At 49.3% G+C, this 17,203-nt stretch overlaps 6 protein-coding genes across 6 annotated transcripts; 3 read left to right on the top strand and 3 right to left on the bottom strand.

Moving 5' to 3' along the window:
- Positions 1-334: 334 nt before the first annotated feature.
- Positions 335-3,254, bottom strand: EDB91DRAFT_415944 (SAICAR synthase-like protein). Its single transcript, XM_041327196.1, has 3 exons — positions 2,869-3,254; positions 1,396-2,817; positions 335-1,339 (listed from the first exon to the last, which is right to left on the bottom strand). Exons 1-3 carry the CDS (start codon positions 2,980-2,982, stop codon positions 512-514), a joined length of 2,364 nt encoding a protein of 787 aa, XP_041183090.1. The 5' UTR covers positions 2,983-3,254; the 3' UTR covers positions 335-511.
- Positions 3,255-5,434: 2,180 nt separating this feature from the next.
- Positions 5,435-7,140, top strand: EDB91DRAFT_1286345 (uncharacterized protein; the record flags this gene model as incomplete). Its single annotated transcript, XM_041324801.1, has 4 exons — positions 5,435-5,942; positions 5,995-6,179; positions 6,237-6,836; positions 6,899-7,140. The coding sequence occupies 4 exons, from the start codon at positions 5,435-5,437 to the stop codon at positions 7,121-7,123; spliced, it is 1,518 nt and encodes a 505-aa protein (XP_041183089.1). The 3' UTR covers positions 7,124-7,140.
- Positions 7,141-7,504: 364 nt separating this feature from the next.
- On the bottom strand, positions 7,505-9,796 carry EDB91DRAFT_415810 (uncharacterized protein). Its single transcript, XM_041327195.1, has 3 exons — positions 9,378-9,796; positions 8,872-9,328; positions 7,505-8,812 (listed from the first exon to the last, which is right to left on the bottom strand). Exons 1-3 carry the CDS (start codon positions 9,752-9,754, stop codon positions 7,691-7,693), a joined length of 1,956 nt encoding a protein of 651 aa, XP_041183088.1. The 5' UTR covers positions 9,755-9,796; the 3' UTR covers positions 7,505-7,690.
- Positions 9,797-9,831: 35 nt separating this feature from the next.
- EDB91DRAFT_1099696 (mitochondrial 18 KDa protein-domain-containing protein) lies at positions 9,832-10,761 on the top strand (the record flags this gene model as incomplete). Its single annotated transcript, XM_041317142.1, has 4 exons — positions 9,832-9,984; positions 10,036-10,124; positions 10,180-10,311; positions 10,414-10,761. 4 exons carry the CDS (start codon positions 9,835-9,837, stop codon positions 10,646-10,648), a joined length of 606 nt encoding a protein of 201 aa, XP_041183087.1. The 3' UTR covers positions 10,649-10,761.
- Positions 10,762-11,017: 256 nt separating this feature from the next.
- Positions 11,018-12,903, bottom strand: EDB91DRAFT_1099692 (eukaryotic translation initiation factor 2B delta subunit). Its single transcript, XM_041317141.1, has 6 exons — positions 12,333-12,903; positions 12,104-12,283; positions 11,924-12,051; positions 11,778-11,869; positions 11,455-11,721; positions 11,018-11,395 (listed from the first exon to the last, which is right to left on the bottom strand). The coding sequence occupies exons 1-6, from the start codon at positions 12,837-12,839 to the stop codon at positions 11,187-11,189; spliced, it is 1,383 nt and encodes a 460-aa protein (XP_041183086.1). The 5' UTR covers positions 12,840-12,903; the 3' UTR covers positions 11,018-11,186.
- Positions 12,904-13,129: 226 nt separating this feature from the next.
- Positions 13,130-16,612, top strand: EDB91DRAFT_1003906 (exoribonuclease 2; the record flags this gene model as incomplete). Its single annotated transcript, XM_041312277.1, has 14 exons — positions 13,130-13,202; positions 13,247-13,365; positions 13,420-13,449; positions 13,503-13,605; positions 13,661-13,774; positions 13,827-13,978; positions 14,028-14,153; positions 14,207-14,720; positions 14,774-15,473; positions 15,522-15,602; positions 15,655-15,712; positions 15,763-15,908; positions 15,961-16,264; positions 16,319-16,612. Coding segments are annotated over 14 exons (2,814 nt in total), but the record flags the coding sequence as incomplete, so codon positions are not given.
- Between the last annotated feature and the right edge of the window lie 591 nt (positions 16,613-17,203).

The raw sequence follows: 17,203 nt of genomic DNA, 5'->3' as shown, positions 1-17,203 counted from the left end.
TACCGTTCAACTTGTGTGATTTCATCGCGGCTGTTGACGCACTTGGCGCTGCGCATCTGCTTCTATTTAAAAATTCACCAACAGTGACAGTACAAGTGGGCGCTGGCACCTGCCCGCGACTTGATGCAAATGGTCCAAGAAGCCCAGGCACCTTCATTACAAATAATCTATTGGCAAACACGATCGTAGTGTTCAATATCTACGTGTTTGAATATGTTGAATATGCGAGTATACCCTGAAACGCGACGCTACATGATTGCAAATGAGGGTGAGGTACAGTGCTAGAATACGACGCTGAATTGTAAGTGAAAATGAGCATTGGTCTACCGATGATGATGATGGAAGAGAGACACAAACAGACACTGAGACAGACAGAAGGCAGTCGAATGGAAACACGGACACCGAGGTGCGGTGGAATATGCAACATAGGCAGAAATACCACATACAAAGCGATAGATAGCGCATCGGCTAAAAAGAAAAGGTGTCACTGGGGAGGAGAGAAGAGATAGTATCAAGAGGAGAGCATGCCGGGGTCCTCATCATGCTCTAAGCGGCCGAAGACTTCATCAAAGATCTCTTTGCCATCAGCGGATAGAGGTGGAAGTTGGCTTGTGACAGCAGACGGATCATCGCGCGAAGCTTTGATCCTGCGGATGCGTTCTTCGTTCCAGATGTTCTCGAGGGTCTCCGTAAGGTTCTTTAACCCGAACAGGAACCCGCGATCAGGCTCTTCGGGGAAATGAGGGGGGAACCGGGCATATATCAGCCCTGTTTCCGCATCCACTTCAGCTTGGTAACCCTTAGAACTCGACACCTGCTGGATGATATCGCGATTTGCGGGTGGGGGATAGGGAAGCCAATCGCGCCCAGTAGTTGTGTGCGCGAAATCGACGATGCGGACATTGACTTCGCCACGCTTCCGTTTCCCGCTAGAACGCTTGCCAACTGGACCAACCAGTAGATCTTCGCTATGGGAGCGGCGCAGTAATTGTCGCTCGTCACTGGTGCTAGACCGCGTACGAGACCGCTCCATCGACTCTCCACGCTTACTACGGGACGAAGGGTGCTCAAGGGCACACATTCGGAACGTTTCTTGCGCCTCTCGATCTCCATCATATATAAGGAGGAGACTACAGCCGTAGAACCTGAAACCCTTCAGACGGTTGATGATCCGAGCGAGAGCATAGAGCTTCTGGAGAAGAATAGGAATCTGCCAGACAAGGAGACGTTCACCGTCTTGCAAGAAGGACGCTAACACCGATTCAAATTCCGCTGCTTTTACGTCTCGGCCCATGTACTTGTCCTGGGTCACGTATGCTTGAGTAACGTTGTTCCACACCTTGGGTGTGAACGATTTTAGTCAATTCTGTACCTCTCATCCATCGATATACTGACCTGCATACCACAGACCCGAACACCTAGGGGCCTGCTCGTCGTGCGGTCACACTTCTTCCGCTGACTCTTCTTCTTGGCGAGCGTGGCGTCCATCCCATACTGCCGCGTCCCCATCTTCAGGTCAAGAACACACGAGCGTTTTAACCGACCGGTCAAATCCTCCATGCAAATAAAATGATTTTGTCGTGTGATCGAGTCTTCGAAATTGAACGTGGATGGCGGTTTACTGGAAACGGGTGTTACAGAGGTAGAAAAATCGAGAGATCGTGACCGACTCCGATGTCTTATGAGGGGGGGAGATAGGCCGAGGTGGTTCTGGTCAAAGTCCTGAGGTGGGTGCATAGAATCTTCAAGCGAAACGGAATCCCTGTCGCTGGAACTTTCCTGCACATCCCTCCAGTCCATAGCAGACTCACTCTGGACACGCGGAATGACGGAGGGGAATCGAAGAGTTCCTTCCTCTCCTTTCACCATCTCCTCCTGTCCCACAGGGTGCTTCCGACGATGTGAGCGAGCGCGTCGGGAAGAACGAACCGGACGACCCTCATGATCAGCCATCTCGCCATCATCCTCTTTCTTCGCTGCGGACAACTTTGCCTGGTTTCGACGCTGGAACCTGCGGAGAATGGTGTTGAAAACATGATCCTTGAGTTTGGTGTTCACCATCGTCAACCCTGTTCCCCCGAACCAACTAGGGGTTCCCTGCTGCCCAATTACCGACTCGGAATGGAAAGGACGCAATGATGGCGGGTGAATCCCCTCCGGTGCTAATGTGCGATGTGCTGAATGAGGGTCCGCGAATGACGGGCTCGGAAGGCCGTCCGAAGGGCATTCGGGCGAGTTGCAAGGGGGTGGCGCCTCTTCCTCCTGAAGGGGTATGGTGGGCTGGCGCGAGAGAGGGCTGCACTTCATCAACGAAGGCTCTGGTCGCATAAGGTCAGGTGATGATGCTGTCATACCGCGCATGGATTTGAGATGTCTCGGAGCATCAGGAAATTTATGGCAAGTCGGTGGGTAAGAGTGCGACATGGAACGATCGTGTTTCGGCCCTTCAAGATGGAGAACCCATTCAGGAACCATGTGACGGTTACGATTAAGTACTACTTCGGGCATTTCATCAGATGTTTCATTGCTCGACACAAGCTCCTCTTCCAGAATTTGGGTGGAGCACGATGTCGACCCCTGAGTGAGATGAGAAGGGTACGTGTTGGATGTGTGAAAGTCAGGACGATGTGGGCGGGCGGAAGGGGCATGAGGAGTAGGCGTGTCAGGTACATTCGGGGTGGTGGACGGTAACGAGCCTTTGGATACGCGCCGGTAAGTGACAAGCATCACGCCGAGATAGCGTGGAATGAATCCAAGTAACGGAGGCGCTTCTCGTTCAACAGCTTCATAAAACTGATTCTCTCTCGAAACCAGAGGCTATATAAAATGTCATAAGAAACGATCCCGACATAACATCGCCGGCCATACCTTGCACACAGCGCGCTTGGTAAATCTGTAGATCGCGCTGTGACCACCTACTTGGTTCCGGAAAGGACGTAGAGGGATATGCGGAAGACTCTCATCTGATGCATCGAATGTCATATCCAGGTGCCTTTCGTTCCAGGTGATTGAAGCTGTTGGAGCCAGCTTTTTTTACCTTTTGGAAACAAAGCACTTGGCGACAAGTACTTGATCCTTAATGTCGTGGAATAAAGAGTCGTTGTAAGGTTGTGGTCCGGCGTGACCTGCACAGAGTGGTCCCGAGTAGAGTTTTTGAGGAATGACGGTATGGGACGAGACACGTGCTTTGTCTGTCGATAATGATGACTAAGCCACTACGTCTGACACCGAGCCTCCTCCAAGCACCTGTTATAATCCACAAACGTTATTTCAGCACGAAATGCGGATAGTGTTCCAGCGACCAACATCTTACCTTGTAGGAATGAAAGAACTTCTTGGCCTTCAGATTCGACTTTTCTACCCGAGCAGAACCATATGCGGTGCCATGGGTCCCAGCGCACGTTCGCTGGCGAACGTCCGACTTCTCAAAATCCACAAAACCACCTGACTCCAAATGAAATCTAGTCTGGATCAAACCGAGTAGGCTTCGTCTGCGCCGCAGTCATCCCACCTTGCATTCCATCAACGGCGAATGGGAGCAAGCACGGTCTTGCAATGCTTGCCAAGCATATATCCCTCGTCCCATCTTTAGCCGCACCTTCTCGAAACCCAATATGAAACGTGGCATCGTATTCCCACCGTTCGCCACACTTATATCGTGTTATCCGCTCTCTTCACTGTGTAGTACGTGTGTATCAAGGTGTGGGCCGATTCCAAACCGCTGGTCGCCTCGGAGTCTCATTCCCCATGGGGACCCACGTACGATATCAGTAAACTCAAGATTTTTCAAATTGATAGGAGCATCCGGAATTCCTGTTTCGAGCGAACTCGACCATGGATCGTCACCAACTTCTAAGTTCAGCCACTGACGCTGATTCATATCGCCATTTCTTCGGTCAAATCCATTGTGCCATTTCGTCGTCGATGGCTCCTTGCGGATAGGCCCCATGACGCCTTCTCCACTGGGGTAGACATAACGTACATTCCATTCATATATGATACCCCCATTGATGTTTTTTTTTTGTCTTGGCCTTGAATGTTATTCAGAGCACGAGAAGTTTCTCATTCGATGCCAGGGCCGGTTTCATTCATAGCGGCGGCTATGTTCACTATCGACGTTAGATAACGTGGGTGAATGAATCACAACTGGATCCCACCAGTTGGATTTTGACATATTCTTAGGGAACGGACCGGTGTTGTCTCTATAGCAGGATCTGAAGAGGAATGGTACCTGAACGGTACAGATCCGGGATGTGGGGGGTTCGACTGAGATGGAGGTCACGGTACAGATCCGGGAAATGCTGACTCGCTTGGCATATGTACTCTTCACTCTCCTGCGTGAACACGGTGAATCTACATGCTTACTTCACACTGTGTTTATAGTGACAAGTAATGGTTTAGAGATCTGGTACTGAACTGTACAATACTTTGCTATCCGAGTCTGTCAGTGATGATCATAGGCGGATACCAGAAACAGATGTCCATGGCAAATATTGTCATGGTTCAAAGTTTCATCATACTGGTAACTGGAAACTTGCCCCATGGTAGGAAACACTCAAGCACATTAGACAAGGTAATACTCTGATGGTCACTTCATGAGTGACCACAACTTCATGAGTACACTTTTTGGTGAATGTAATAGTACATGTCATGAAAATCCCTGTGAAAAGCAACTCGTGAAGTTGTGGTTACTCCCCAACTTGTAGAGGAGGGCTTTGTTTTGATGATCAGTGACACACATCAAAGAGCATGAGTCTTTTGCTCAGACTTGGAACATCTAAGTTGGTGTTGTACTTATGATATATCTGAAATAGATGTTTTGATTAGCCAGTACAGTGTCAGCCTCAAGTTGAGCTAGTTGTCTGTTCCATTGTTGTTGCTGTCCTCATCAATTGTGATATTAGACATATTTATGTTATATTATCTCAATCATCTATGTCAAAATGATCAAGTCAAAATAAATGAGTTGGGGATGGGCACTCACCACCACTATGATTAATGATAGGAGTAGGCATTATGACATCATTAAAATGATGCAGTTGTGTGCAATTGAGACAACTTAACTTATGACTGATTAAGTCAAACTACAGGTTAAGCACATTGTTCAGTAAGTGCCAGAAGCAAATTAAGAAGTGCTGAACCTGCACTTGTGGAATAAGAAGTCTCAATGATTTCACCTTCCACTAGTTGCTTGATAAATATTCTATAGATGCTGAGTCAAGACACCACTTGGTGTGGGACAATAAGAATGTTCTGGAACAGTGAGAACTTCAGTCATGTGGATTAGTAATAAGTGTAATATTACAAATAAAGTTCAAACTCAGACAATAGGACTATAAATGGGGGCAGGTGATACCATTCTATTATTTCACTCCTTGTTTCAACCCTCAATCAAGTACCACCACCTTTCTTTGTCCCAAGTCACTCTCTAGTGATGGCACATCCTTCAAGCAGCCCTCCCTGCGATAGTAGTGCTGTGCATTCTTCAACTACTGTCAAAGCATTGTCTTCTATCATTTCTCAGACATGTGTCCAACCACATGCTGGACTTCATGTGTCATGGTCAACCCCATTAGCACAGACCACAGTTGTTCCTGCAAGGGAATCACATGGAGCCAATCCTCTACTAGCTGCTGCTGGCATCCCTCAATGTTCTTCACCACATGATGCTGTGACCATTGTAGGTGATATGGCAGGTCTCAATTTGATGCAAGTGACCTCTAGTGTGGGTAGTAGCATACTTCATGCTCACATACCATCACCTCCTGGCCCACCCTCTGACACATTACACTCTCAACCAACCATTGCAGCTCGAGTGGTTCATCACAGTTTTCCCATCATCAACCCAAATTTGCGCCACATTGCTAGGCGATTCCTGGGGAGGCAACCTCCCACTAATACTGTTCACTCTGATATCATTGATGACAGAGCTGCTACCACAAGTGAGTTGACATTTAGCATGTCCACAGTGATATCATATTCTAAACTTCACAGTGGCAGAACCACAGGAGGCAGTTCACAAAGAGCCATTGAGTGGCACTACATCTATAAGTATGAATGGTGCAGTTGCCACTCCCCCACTCAGGCTAGCCACCACTGTCTTAGTAGAGGATCTCATTGACAGTGAGGAGGAAAATATGCAACAAAAGCCAAACAATCAAAAGAGAAAACAGAGGAATGTAAGTAATTGATCTCGCATACCAGTTTAGGATGGCACTGATCATTGTGGCATTCAGATTCAGACCCCATCGCCACCAATCACCGTTATCAACACCGCCAAGCGCCGAGTTGCTTCGGAATCCAGCGACACGTCCGAGGATGTTCCTCAAAAGCGCCAGAAGCTGAAGCACAGCGCCCAGGCTGCCACTTCGGCCACGAACTTGCCTCGTTTCAACTCAGGTTCGGCGACAAGTGATACCGATCACGTTCCGCCACGCTCAGCGTCTTCTTCAAACAGACATTCATCCAGCAGCATCGAAGTCTTTGACGGAGTCGTCGTTCGCAACTCGGACGGTCCGAAATCCATCGCAGATGCGTACAACACTCGTGTGGAGTCTTCCGTCGCTCGTCGTGACAACCCGCCGAAGAAGTCGGGGAAGGTGTCGGTTTCGGTTGAATTGCCGGTGCGCGCTCCCAAGAAGTCAGGTGGAGGTGCGGTGGCGACGAGCAGCAGGGTGCGGGTGGAGGACATGCAAGAGACGGCCGATGTCGAAACCGCCGATCACCAGCGGGCAAAAAACCACGCGAGTGTGGTCTCGAGGAAAGTGCGTCGCTGGGCGGATAGGTTGAAAGGGATACATACCGCGTATTTGGAAGCCCTGTTTGACGAAGAAATCGTTCGTGTTTCTCCTTTCTTATCGTAGGTTATGAACGCTAATTTGCGTACCTTTCGGAACAGATTCCTATGTCCGGACGTGAGATTCTGGAGTTATTGAAAGAGATCGACGAGGACAAGAATTGGGCTACTCGTGCGGAAATCGAGGATTCTCATCTCGAACAGTTTCTCAGCATTGTCGTGGATGCCCATCTAGCGAACGGCACTGAAGCCCACAAGCTTGCAACACTCATCCTTGACAACTTTGCGCAAAGGTTCCACAACTTGAGATACCCACGCAGACGGTGAAGGGAGGAGGTGAGGTCGAGATGAGTGAAGTAACTCATGGCGAGTCGTGGGATGCTGTGGATGACGTGGAACGTGTTCCTGTAGCATCAAAAAATTCGCAGGTGCCAGCGCTCCTATCCACAGGAGTACTTACCACTTTTGGCGTGTTGTCTCGCTGTCTCGTTGTGTTTGCTGTGGTTGTTTTCCCGTTGATCATGCTTTTGTGCTTTGGAACGTTGACGTTCTCTGCTCTAGTACGTATATATACCCTGAATCTTTATTTCAAGTTATATGATTCACGACCTTTCATGATGCCCCCATTTAAAAATATTCGTTCTGATTACTCCTATCGCAAACCCGTCATTAGTTAGCCTCTCACAAATCTATGCGCCCAACGAGTCATGTACAAATCTATAGTCCTGTGAATCATAAGCATGCTTCCATGTGTATCGTATGTTACTGCTGAGTCAAATTATCGCATGAACTAGTGGGCTAATAAAAGTAAGTCATGAAAGGGCGTAGAGACGAAGACGTCAAGTCGCGTATGCAATAGGAAGTGATCAAAGAATGGTCGATGAGGTGTCAATGCTAACAAACAACGTCTATCCGCCGCTTCTTCATCGCGGGGCCCTCATCAGCCGAGTCAATGTCGTCCACTACGATGATAGGAGACTCGCTGCGAGGGAGAGGCATGGGTGCGATTATTGGCACAGGCACGGGAGGTTTCTCCGCGATACTGATGGAAACGCCCTCAGCGCTCGGTGGATGGGCAGGTGGTGCTTGAGTCTGGGCACTCCCGAAACCCGGCACCGTCACTGGTTGGACCGTCCGCGGTGGAAGCGGCGCAGTGGTAAATGGACCACCTGGGGGAGGGGCTTTGTTATCGCGAGGTGTACCTCCGCGACCGCCTCTTCCACGCTTGGCCCGCCCGCGTCCGCGAGTCATCTTCTCCTTGAGATATCGCACGATATGACCTTGTAAAATCTCTAGTGCCTTTTGGGCGCCAAGCGCCTCGAGCTCTCGGAGCTGCTCTGGAGACAAATGTGAAAAGATCGTGGGAGAGAGTATCAGGGTATTGTTATGAAGAATGATGGGTTGTGCCTGCTCAGGGTTCGAGGATGAAGGATGCGAGGGAGGAACGGGTCCAACTATGATGGGTAGGCAAACAGATGCAGGTAATGCTGAGAAGGGTGCCGATGCTGCGTTGGATGTTGCGCATGTGGAAGATTCTGATGAAGAAGGTGCTGCTAGTGCAGGAGCAGTGTGTGGAGATGCGGCTGGTGGTGCTGGATGCCCTGTTGAAGTGAAATCGAGTGCCGCCGAAGGTTCTGTCTTGATGATGGGTGTGGTTGTGAAAGGAGTCGCAAGGGGGACTGTTGTCAACGGGTTCGTCTGCGGCATAGAGGAATTAGATGACTTGAACTGTAGCGGTGTTGATGTTAATGGGGGTGGAAGAGTGCCGCCTTTGATATCGCCCTTGACACTACGCTTGAGCGCAGGTTCGAGAGGCACTGCCTTCTCCTTCTTCCTGCCCTTTCCATCTTTACCACCTGCACTCGACGAAGCAGCTTGTGATCTGGCTTCTTGCTCCTCAAACGTGTGCTCATACTGTTCGTCCACGGACCAATAAAACCCCTTGCCCCGTTCTCCGGAACTTCTCTCCATCTTCTTGAATGCACGCCCTGATGATAAATTATGTCTAACAGAGTTCTGAAACGCAGGTGAGCCGTTATACTAACATGTGTTATATCAGAGATAAGGTAACTCACTTCCCAACCCGCACCCTCATTATATCGGTACCAGTCATAATTCTCCATCATCCACGAACATATATCCTGCAGCGTAGCCTTACCGCCCATTGCCTTAATAGCTCGATAGCACAGCTGAGCGTATGTAAATTGAGGCTTTGGGGGCATGACTTCCGGTTTTGGTATGGGAACAAGGTCTGATTTCTTGCGCTTCTTGGGCGCATTCTTCGCCCTGGATATGCTGTTGGAATTTGGGAGCTGTGGGTCCGGTGACTTTGGTGGGGGAACATGCGGCACAGAGATGGGGGGCGGAGAATTCGAGGGTAAAGAAGAGGGTGGGGATATAGAGGTAATATCGACAGATGGTGAACGGGCGCGGTGCACTGATGAATTTGAACTCGGGGATGGCGAGTCCTCCGGTGCTAGAGGGGGAGGGAGTACGAAGTGAAATGTCCTGGAAGCTATCTGAATCTGAGACCTGATTCTTGGTTAGAAGAGCTCCGGTTCATGAGGAACGAAAGACTCACCTTTCTCCCAAAGGAACCCTGCTACCGCTGCCCGACCAGACACCGTCGACCCAAGCGCCGTTTCTGCCTACGACGACGAGAACAAAGCGTTCCTCGTCCTCCTCGTACTCGATCTTTGCATGGAGCCTGGATACACTCTTTAGGGGTCCCAAATCGACATCAACTGGACTGTTGTCTGCAGCAGACGTGGAAGCATTGGGTATACAGCGGCGCCCAATAGTTACTGTCAGGGTCTGTAGATAGAAAGTGATGTTTGGGAAGACAAGTGAATAGTATGCGCTGATCTTTGCTGGTGAATCATCTGGAGACAGTGAATTACGAAGAACGTCGATGGTGTTCATGGGAGAGTCCAGCGCTACGACGGCTGTTGAGGACATTGTCTGAGTCGGCGAGTGTCGGTGATGAGACAACAATTAAATTCAACCCCCCACAATTATGTAATTCAACCTTCTCAGTCATGTCGCGCACAGTGACAGAGAAAGCTCAAGATGAAATATCTTCTCTAGCTGACAGGAATGTAAACAGTACTGACTCTGAGCTCAGATACATGGCATATGCTTCTCGTCTCAGAACTGCCTTGCGTGCTAGCAGTCGTTACATTGCATATGTACGTTTATTCGCTTCCTTTACTTTGGTTCGTGGTGAAGACTGATCATAGACCAGTGATGTCGGCGAGGCATTTCGCCCAGTAGTACCTCCTGCCATAGTTACTGCATGCTATGGTATTTCATGGGTATATCTCGCAGGGTGAGTCTAGCTTCATCAACCTCTGTGCTGGCTCCACTCACATCTTGCCATCCAGCGATGTGAGTTACGAAGCATACAAAACTCACAGACGTGGTCCAACCCCTATAGAAGCCGCCCATTTCTCCGAGCCAACAAGGGTTGGAATGGTGGCCGTCAAACGTGCGGTTTTCCAATCCGTAGCCTCAATGTAAGTACGTGCGTCGTGCACGTTCCTGACATTCCTATTACATCATTCGTTTCTTCGTGAACGCATTCTATCATTTTATTGGATATTGACAATCACGTACAGGGCTCTTCCCGCGTTCACTATTCATACTGCCGTTAACCAAGCAAAGAAAGCTTTCACGAACGTGCAGAACAAGAGATTGAAGACCTGGGGTCCAACTATCAGTGGACTCGCCATCGTTCCTTTCTTGCCGTATATATTTGATCACCCCGTAGAGACGGCAACGGACAGGGCGTTCGAGTGGATAGAGAAGAGGCTGATCGAGAGTCAGGACGCTAGACAGAAAACGGAATCTTGATTGCGGTTGACGATGGTTTGTGTTTACCCACTCCTCTCAAGATTTACCCTGCATCGATATGCTCTCTATGCAATATATGGATTACTTTTCACCCCCTTGACAGAGTTTAACTGCGGTTCGAGAGGCCAGCTGGTAATCAACTGCATTCGGTGACAAGAGTGTGGTGTCATGGGTGAGACCAGTGATGATCTAGCCTTGCTATTTGTCTCCCAATTACCTCGGCTGATACGCCTTCTCTTTGTCTATTAACTCCAAACGCCGAGGCCAGTTCCCTGGAACTAAACGACTAGATTCTGAAATTTGGGAAACCCCATGATCAGAATGAGTTCAGTGCTGGCGTTGGAGCCTACACTTAAGGCAAACAGGAATGAGGAAAAAGCATAACAAGTATTATTTGACATGACCGGCGCCGGCCAGTTAAACTACAACACCACAGCAAAGCGCATAAATAGACCAATGCACCATGATATCTATACAATTAATTCGTATGATTGTAACTTCCTACTTGTGAACAGACAACAATGCTATGTGCGGTATGTTACAGTGTAGTGCGACCAAGCGCGAGTGGAATCGAGCTGATAGAGCTTGGCGGAATAACGCCAACTTCTGTTACGACCGCGGTGATACTCGAAGGAGGTGTCAGGTCGTAGAGCGGATTCAGAATCTCCAAATTGAGTTTTTTGCTGAGGGTGAGCGTATCTTTTGACCGAGTAAGGGGAAAGGAGGAAAATATATCGCCAGATGGTGCTGCATAGTCATGATATCAGACGATGTGAAAGGAGATTAAAGATAACGAGTGAACATACCGAGCTCGTTCTTGGTAAAACTATCTAGCTGAATTGTTTCCGAGTACTTGTATGTCTCGCAGCAAACAACGACAGGAACGCTGTGCTGTTTCGCCATCATCGCTACGAGGGCCGTGCCTGCACGGGAAAATACGGCACCGTTTGCATGTATCGAGTGAGCGCCCACTAAGACTGTCGAGACCTCTGTGATGACAGAACCAATGGATGGTATAAGGAGATAAGTGCATGGAATGCCCATGGCAGAAAGTACGGAGAGAAGCTTCTTGCCTATTTTATGGGCTGCGTGAGATACGACGTGTGATTACAATAATAGGGCCTCTTACCCTCTAGCATCGGCCGGGAGTCAACGACGACAACCGAGAATTGTTTTCTGTCTTCCCACGCGCCAACCAGAACTTTCTCCACAACGGAAGATCTGCGCGGATAAACTATCAGCTGATGATAACGGGGAAAGGGTGAGACTAGTTACCGAGCATATGTGAGAATGACGTCTCCATCTTTAATCTTGGTCCCTGCAGTCTCTTGGATGACTTGATCTGCTATGATAATTCGTTCGTTGATATAATCATCTATCGTTTGACAAAGGAAGTTTTTCGCCTGTAGAGTCGGCGAATAAGTGTACGACGGTAACGAAGGAATTGACACCAACATCCTGCTCCGGAAGGTCGATATCCGAGCCACTGATATCTAATTTGAGCTGCCGGATAGCATTACCCATAGTGACAGACATCGGGCGAGCAGAAACAAGATGAGTAATTTGCGGTGAAAGGTGCGTCAAGAGATGTCTTGAGAGCGTGTTGTTAGGGGGAGTGACATAGTCTTGTATTACCTTGATCAAAGTCAGTGATGTTCGGTAAACCAGTATGATCGCGATGTACAGTTTTAAACGCAGTGAGGGTCGCGATACAGCGCGCATTTGCCCCTGCGATCTTGAACTCTGAAAATTGCAATCCGAGGCGAATAATCGCCGGGTGTATATCTCCCTTGGTAGGGCCAGGAGGTTTGGGAAGGCCAAAATGGGAGAATATCCGCAAACCACGAGCAGAGTCATCGGCTGTGGTTTCTTTTGTCTCCTTGGTTGGTTTTCCATCGGCACCCTTCGCACCCTTCTTAACTGAAGCACTCGTACTTGCAGCAGGTGGTGCGCCCTTCTTCACCTGAACGGGATTTTGATTAGATCCGCCGGGTTGCGGACCAGATGCTTTTGCAGCAGCCTTTGCAGCTCTCTGACGCTCTTGTTGCTCGCGTCGCTCCGCTTTGGTCATTTGCTTTTGTGACTTCGGGGGTTGAGATGATGAAGCTTCGCCATGAGATTGAGCAGGAGCGAGCTTGATCGTCGATGTAGAAGGTGGTGCGGTCATCGTGACCGTTGCTGTTGTGCTCATCTTACTAGATGTATTAGCAGGATATTCGTTGAAATGCAAGTGTTAAGAGCAGGATACATAGCAGTCGACTTTGCATTGATCGTTTAATTGATTCGAGTCATAGTCCGGGGAACGTGCGAAATTAAATTACATCAGCTTCTCACGGATAACATTTTGCTTTGTGACACTCGACGCCGGTGCCAGTCCTTGCTCGTGGTCTCTCACTAGTCTTCATTTATATAGAAATTACCATACAATGGTATGTTCTCAAATGATTAACTTGCGGGCGCTTTCACTGACCTTGTTTGTAGGGTGTTCCCGCTCTATTCCGTTGGTTGAGCAAGAAGTACCCGAAAATCGGTGAGCAACTTATGCCATTCACTTGTCTTTGCTTCGCTAACAGCTACCAGTAACATCTGTCGCTGAAGTGGATGAGGAGGAAGTTCTTGACGCAACTGGAGATCCTATCAAACTTCCCGTTGACATCACGCAACCTAACCCAAATGGCACAGAATTCGACAGCTTATACCTGGACATGAACGGTATCGTGAGTGATGGAGATGACTGCGTTGTCTGTAGCTAACCACCCGTACGCGCACAGGTTCACCCTTGTACTCATCCCGAAGGCAAAGTATGATATATTCCTTTACAAACTGTGATCACTCGCTGACTCGTCCTCCGCAGCCAGCTCCGGAAACGGAGGAGGAGATGATGCTTGAAGTCTTCAAGTACACCAACAGAGTGGTCAACATGGTCCGCCCGCGCAAGCTTCTTTTCATGGCTATTGGTGCGCTTTTAACTTTGTGTTGGCTTATATCACGACCTTACGCGGAGTGCATTAGACGGTGTTGCACCTCGTGCCAAAATGAATCAACAACGTAGTAGACGGTTCAGGACTTCTCAGGAGGCAAAAGATAAAGCGGAAGCTCGTAAACTTGCCGTTGCCGAGTGGGAAGGTACGTTGTTCTCAGAGCAAACTTGAGTTTCCGACCAATTTCATCATCGCAGCTATGGGTAAGGTTATTACCGACGATGAGAAAAACAAGGAGTCTTGGGATTCTAACGCTATTACACCCGGTACGCCGTTCATGGACCTTTTAACAGCGTCATTACGGTACTGGGTCGTGGAGAAGATGAACACTGATCCAGGGTGGAAAGATGTGCGTTCCGAGCATCTCTTAGGAATACTTCTGATTTTTTTCTTTATAGCTCCAAGTCATCATCTCAGATGCAAGTGTGCCTGGAGAAGGAGAGCATAAGATTATGGACTTCATCCGTAGACAACGTACCAACCCTGGTCATGATCCCAATACTCGACACGTAATATACGGTTTGGTGGGTTGATTGTCCATGTTCGTCGTACTCTCCGTTATTAACTGCATGCTTAGGATGCTGATCTCATTATGCTCGCCCTCGCCACCCATGAACCATATTTCCGAGTACTTCGGGAAGATGTGTTTGCGCAGGACAAAGGTACCGGGTGCCGAATATGTGGACAAGAAGGTCACTATGCCGCTCAATGTACAACATTGAAATCAGAGATTAAAAAGCCCCCTCCACCGGATAAAAAACCGTTCATTTTCCTCGATGTCGCCATTCTGCGCGAGTATCTGGAATCCGAGTTGAATGTGAACAATACGCCCTTCCCTTTCGATTTGGAACAGGCTATTGATGACTGGGTGTTGCTCATATTCTTTGTCGGCAACGATTTCTTGCCGCATTTGCCGTCACTTGAGATTCGCGAAGGAGCGATTGATACTCTCTTGAGGATCTGGAAGATGGAGCTGCCCAGAATGGGTGGATATCTGACGAACCATGGTCAACTTGTGCTTAGTCGTGCGCAGATCATATTAGAGGGGCTGGCGCGACGAGAAGATGAGATCTTCCGTAAGCGACAAGAGAGTGAGTATCCATAATGTGATCTGTGAAAACCTTAGAGACTTACCATATCTCAGCTGAGCAACGCCAAGATCAGGAGGCGAAGCGGCGTAGAATTGAAAAGTCTGGGTCTAGGGAGAACGATATTCAGATCGCCACCCCGTCTGCGAAACTTGGTCTGACTGCGTCCACTACATCTCTATCATCTCTTCCCCAACGTGCAGATAATTTTGCTGCCAAGGCCGACTCCATTGGTCTCGGAGCGCCGCGTAATGCTCAGTCTCTTGAAGTCGCTCCAGTTGCGGCGCAAGCACTTGCTGGTTCTAATCGTGATGTTGTTGCCAATCGAGCTGCTATACGGATGGCCAACATGAGTGCTGCAGAGATGCTCAAGGCTGAGCTATCTGGACTCATTCCTGTGAAACAGAGTGCTTCTGCTCTTAAACCTGAGCCGGTTGTTTCGAACCCTCCACCCAAAGCAGACGCTGATATGGATGATGGGGACATTCCAGGTCTTGGGAATGCACCGTCAGCACTTGAATTCGTTGATGATGGGGCTGGTGATATGGATATCGAGTCCAGTAATCCTGTTGCTCTTCTAGTTGATGAGTCGGTACCGCCTGTCACTGGCACCAAGCGGAAGCTCGAAGAAATCGAGGGAGAAGATGCCGATGAAGTGGCTGGACTTGATGAGGAGTCATCTGAAGATAACGAAGATGCGTCTTACGCCCTGGTAGTCAAAGCAGATGGCTCAGTTGAGCAGGCCGATAACGTGAGGTATGAAATGCTGTGAAATATCCAAGGCTGGGCATGACATTTACTCAGATTATATGAACCCGGGTATAAGAAGCGATATTATCAGCAAAAGTTTGGCATATCAGAAAACGACGATGATTTCCGTAGAAAGTGGGCGCTTTTGTTATCGATCTGCACAAACCTGGCTGACTCCTGTGCTAAGGCTAACAAAACACTATGTAGAAGGTATTGCGTGGGTTTTGCATTACTACTATCAGGGGGTGAGCTCCGTTCCGGCAATTCGCCTTTTCTTTGCTGACTCGGTAGTTAGACCCCTTCATGGCAATGGTATTATCCATATCATTTCGCACCTTTCGCGTCGGACTTCGAAGGTTTGGAAAACATGGAACTTGAATTCAATCTCGGACAGCCGTTCAAGCCTTACGAGCAACTTATGGGTGTTTTCCCCACTGCCAGGTACGTTCGTGTTGAGCGATAATTTGACTACGTAGCTCACCACCATCGCCAGTCGCAAGCATATACCCGAAGCCTTCCATGAGCTCATGATGAATGAAGAATCGCCGATTCATGATTTCTACCCAACTACCTTCCAGATCGACATGAATGGGAAGAAGATGCTGTGGCAAGGCGTTGCTCTTCTGCCTTTCATAGACGAGAAACGGCTATTAGACGCGATGGCCCTGCACTACCCTAAGCTAACCGAGGATGAAGTCCGGAGGAACAGTTGGGGTCACGACGTCATGTTTGTTTCCGATGAGCATTCGATGTACCCATTCTTTGAGGGATTGTATGGTAAGCGCAAGGAGAAAGAGGTACGTCGTCAACTCGGCTAGAGATCGATCTTGTTACTGACTACAACTACTCAGCCCCAAATCATGCCTACCAGCCTGTCCAAGGGCATCAGCGGCAGCGTTTTACCGAACCCTGATTGTTTACCTGGCTCAACGTATTACTCTCCGTTGACTTCCATGAACCTGCAAGATATCAAGAATGATCGTTCCCTCTCCGCTTTGTACTTTTTCCCAAAGCAGCTCGCGCCCCATCGATCAATGTTCCTTCCAGGGGTTACAAAGCCCACACGACAGCTTACTGGCGAGGACCTTGCTCGCAGGGGCCGGGGGGGTGGACGAGGGGGCGGCATGGATCGTGGTGGCCGCGGTCGGGGTGGCTATCAGAACGGCTCTTACAGTAACGGGCATGGGTATGGCAGCAGTCATAACCAATCCTACACTGCAACATCATACGTCTCTTCGTACTCCACCACGCAGACTCGGACGCCGTACGCTCAGCCCCAGCAAGGATTCGGAGGGTATGGCTCCAATGGAAGGCCACCAATTCAAAACTATGGTAACAATTATTCTGCCCAATCGCGCGGTGGTCCACCCCCTCGAGGAGGAGCCCCTCCCTCGCGCGGAATGCCACCAAACCGCGGTGGCCCTCCTCGTGGTGGTCCTCCCCGTGGTGGCCCTCCTCGCGGTGGTGGTCCTGGGTATGGAGGTTCTACGTCATATAGTCACACCACTCAGCAACCAGCATATGGCCGTGGAGGCCATTCCGGCGGGTACGGTGGCGGCAGCGGAGGAGGGTATGGCGGACAGGCAAATGGTGGTTACGGGGGCTATGGTGGGTACGGTGGCCAGGCAAGCCGAGGCGGCTATGGTGGCTCAGGAGGACAAGAGGGTGGCCAAGCAAGCCGAGGCGGCTATGGTGGTTCAGGAGGACAAGACAGCCACGGCGGTTACATGGGTTAT

This window comes from Suillus paluster (genome assembly GCF_016628075.1).
Source record: "Suillus paluster strain FC165 chromosome Unknown EDB91scaffold_3, whole genome shotgun sequence".
NCBI lineage: Eukaryota > Fungi > Basidiomycota > Agaricomycetes > Boletales > Suillaceae > Suillus > Suillus paluster.
The sequence above is the reverse complement of the archived record's forward strand: the minus strand, read 5'-3'. Positions and strand labels throughout refer to the sequence as shown.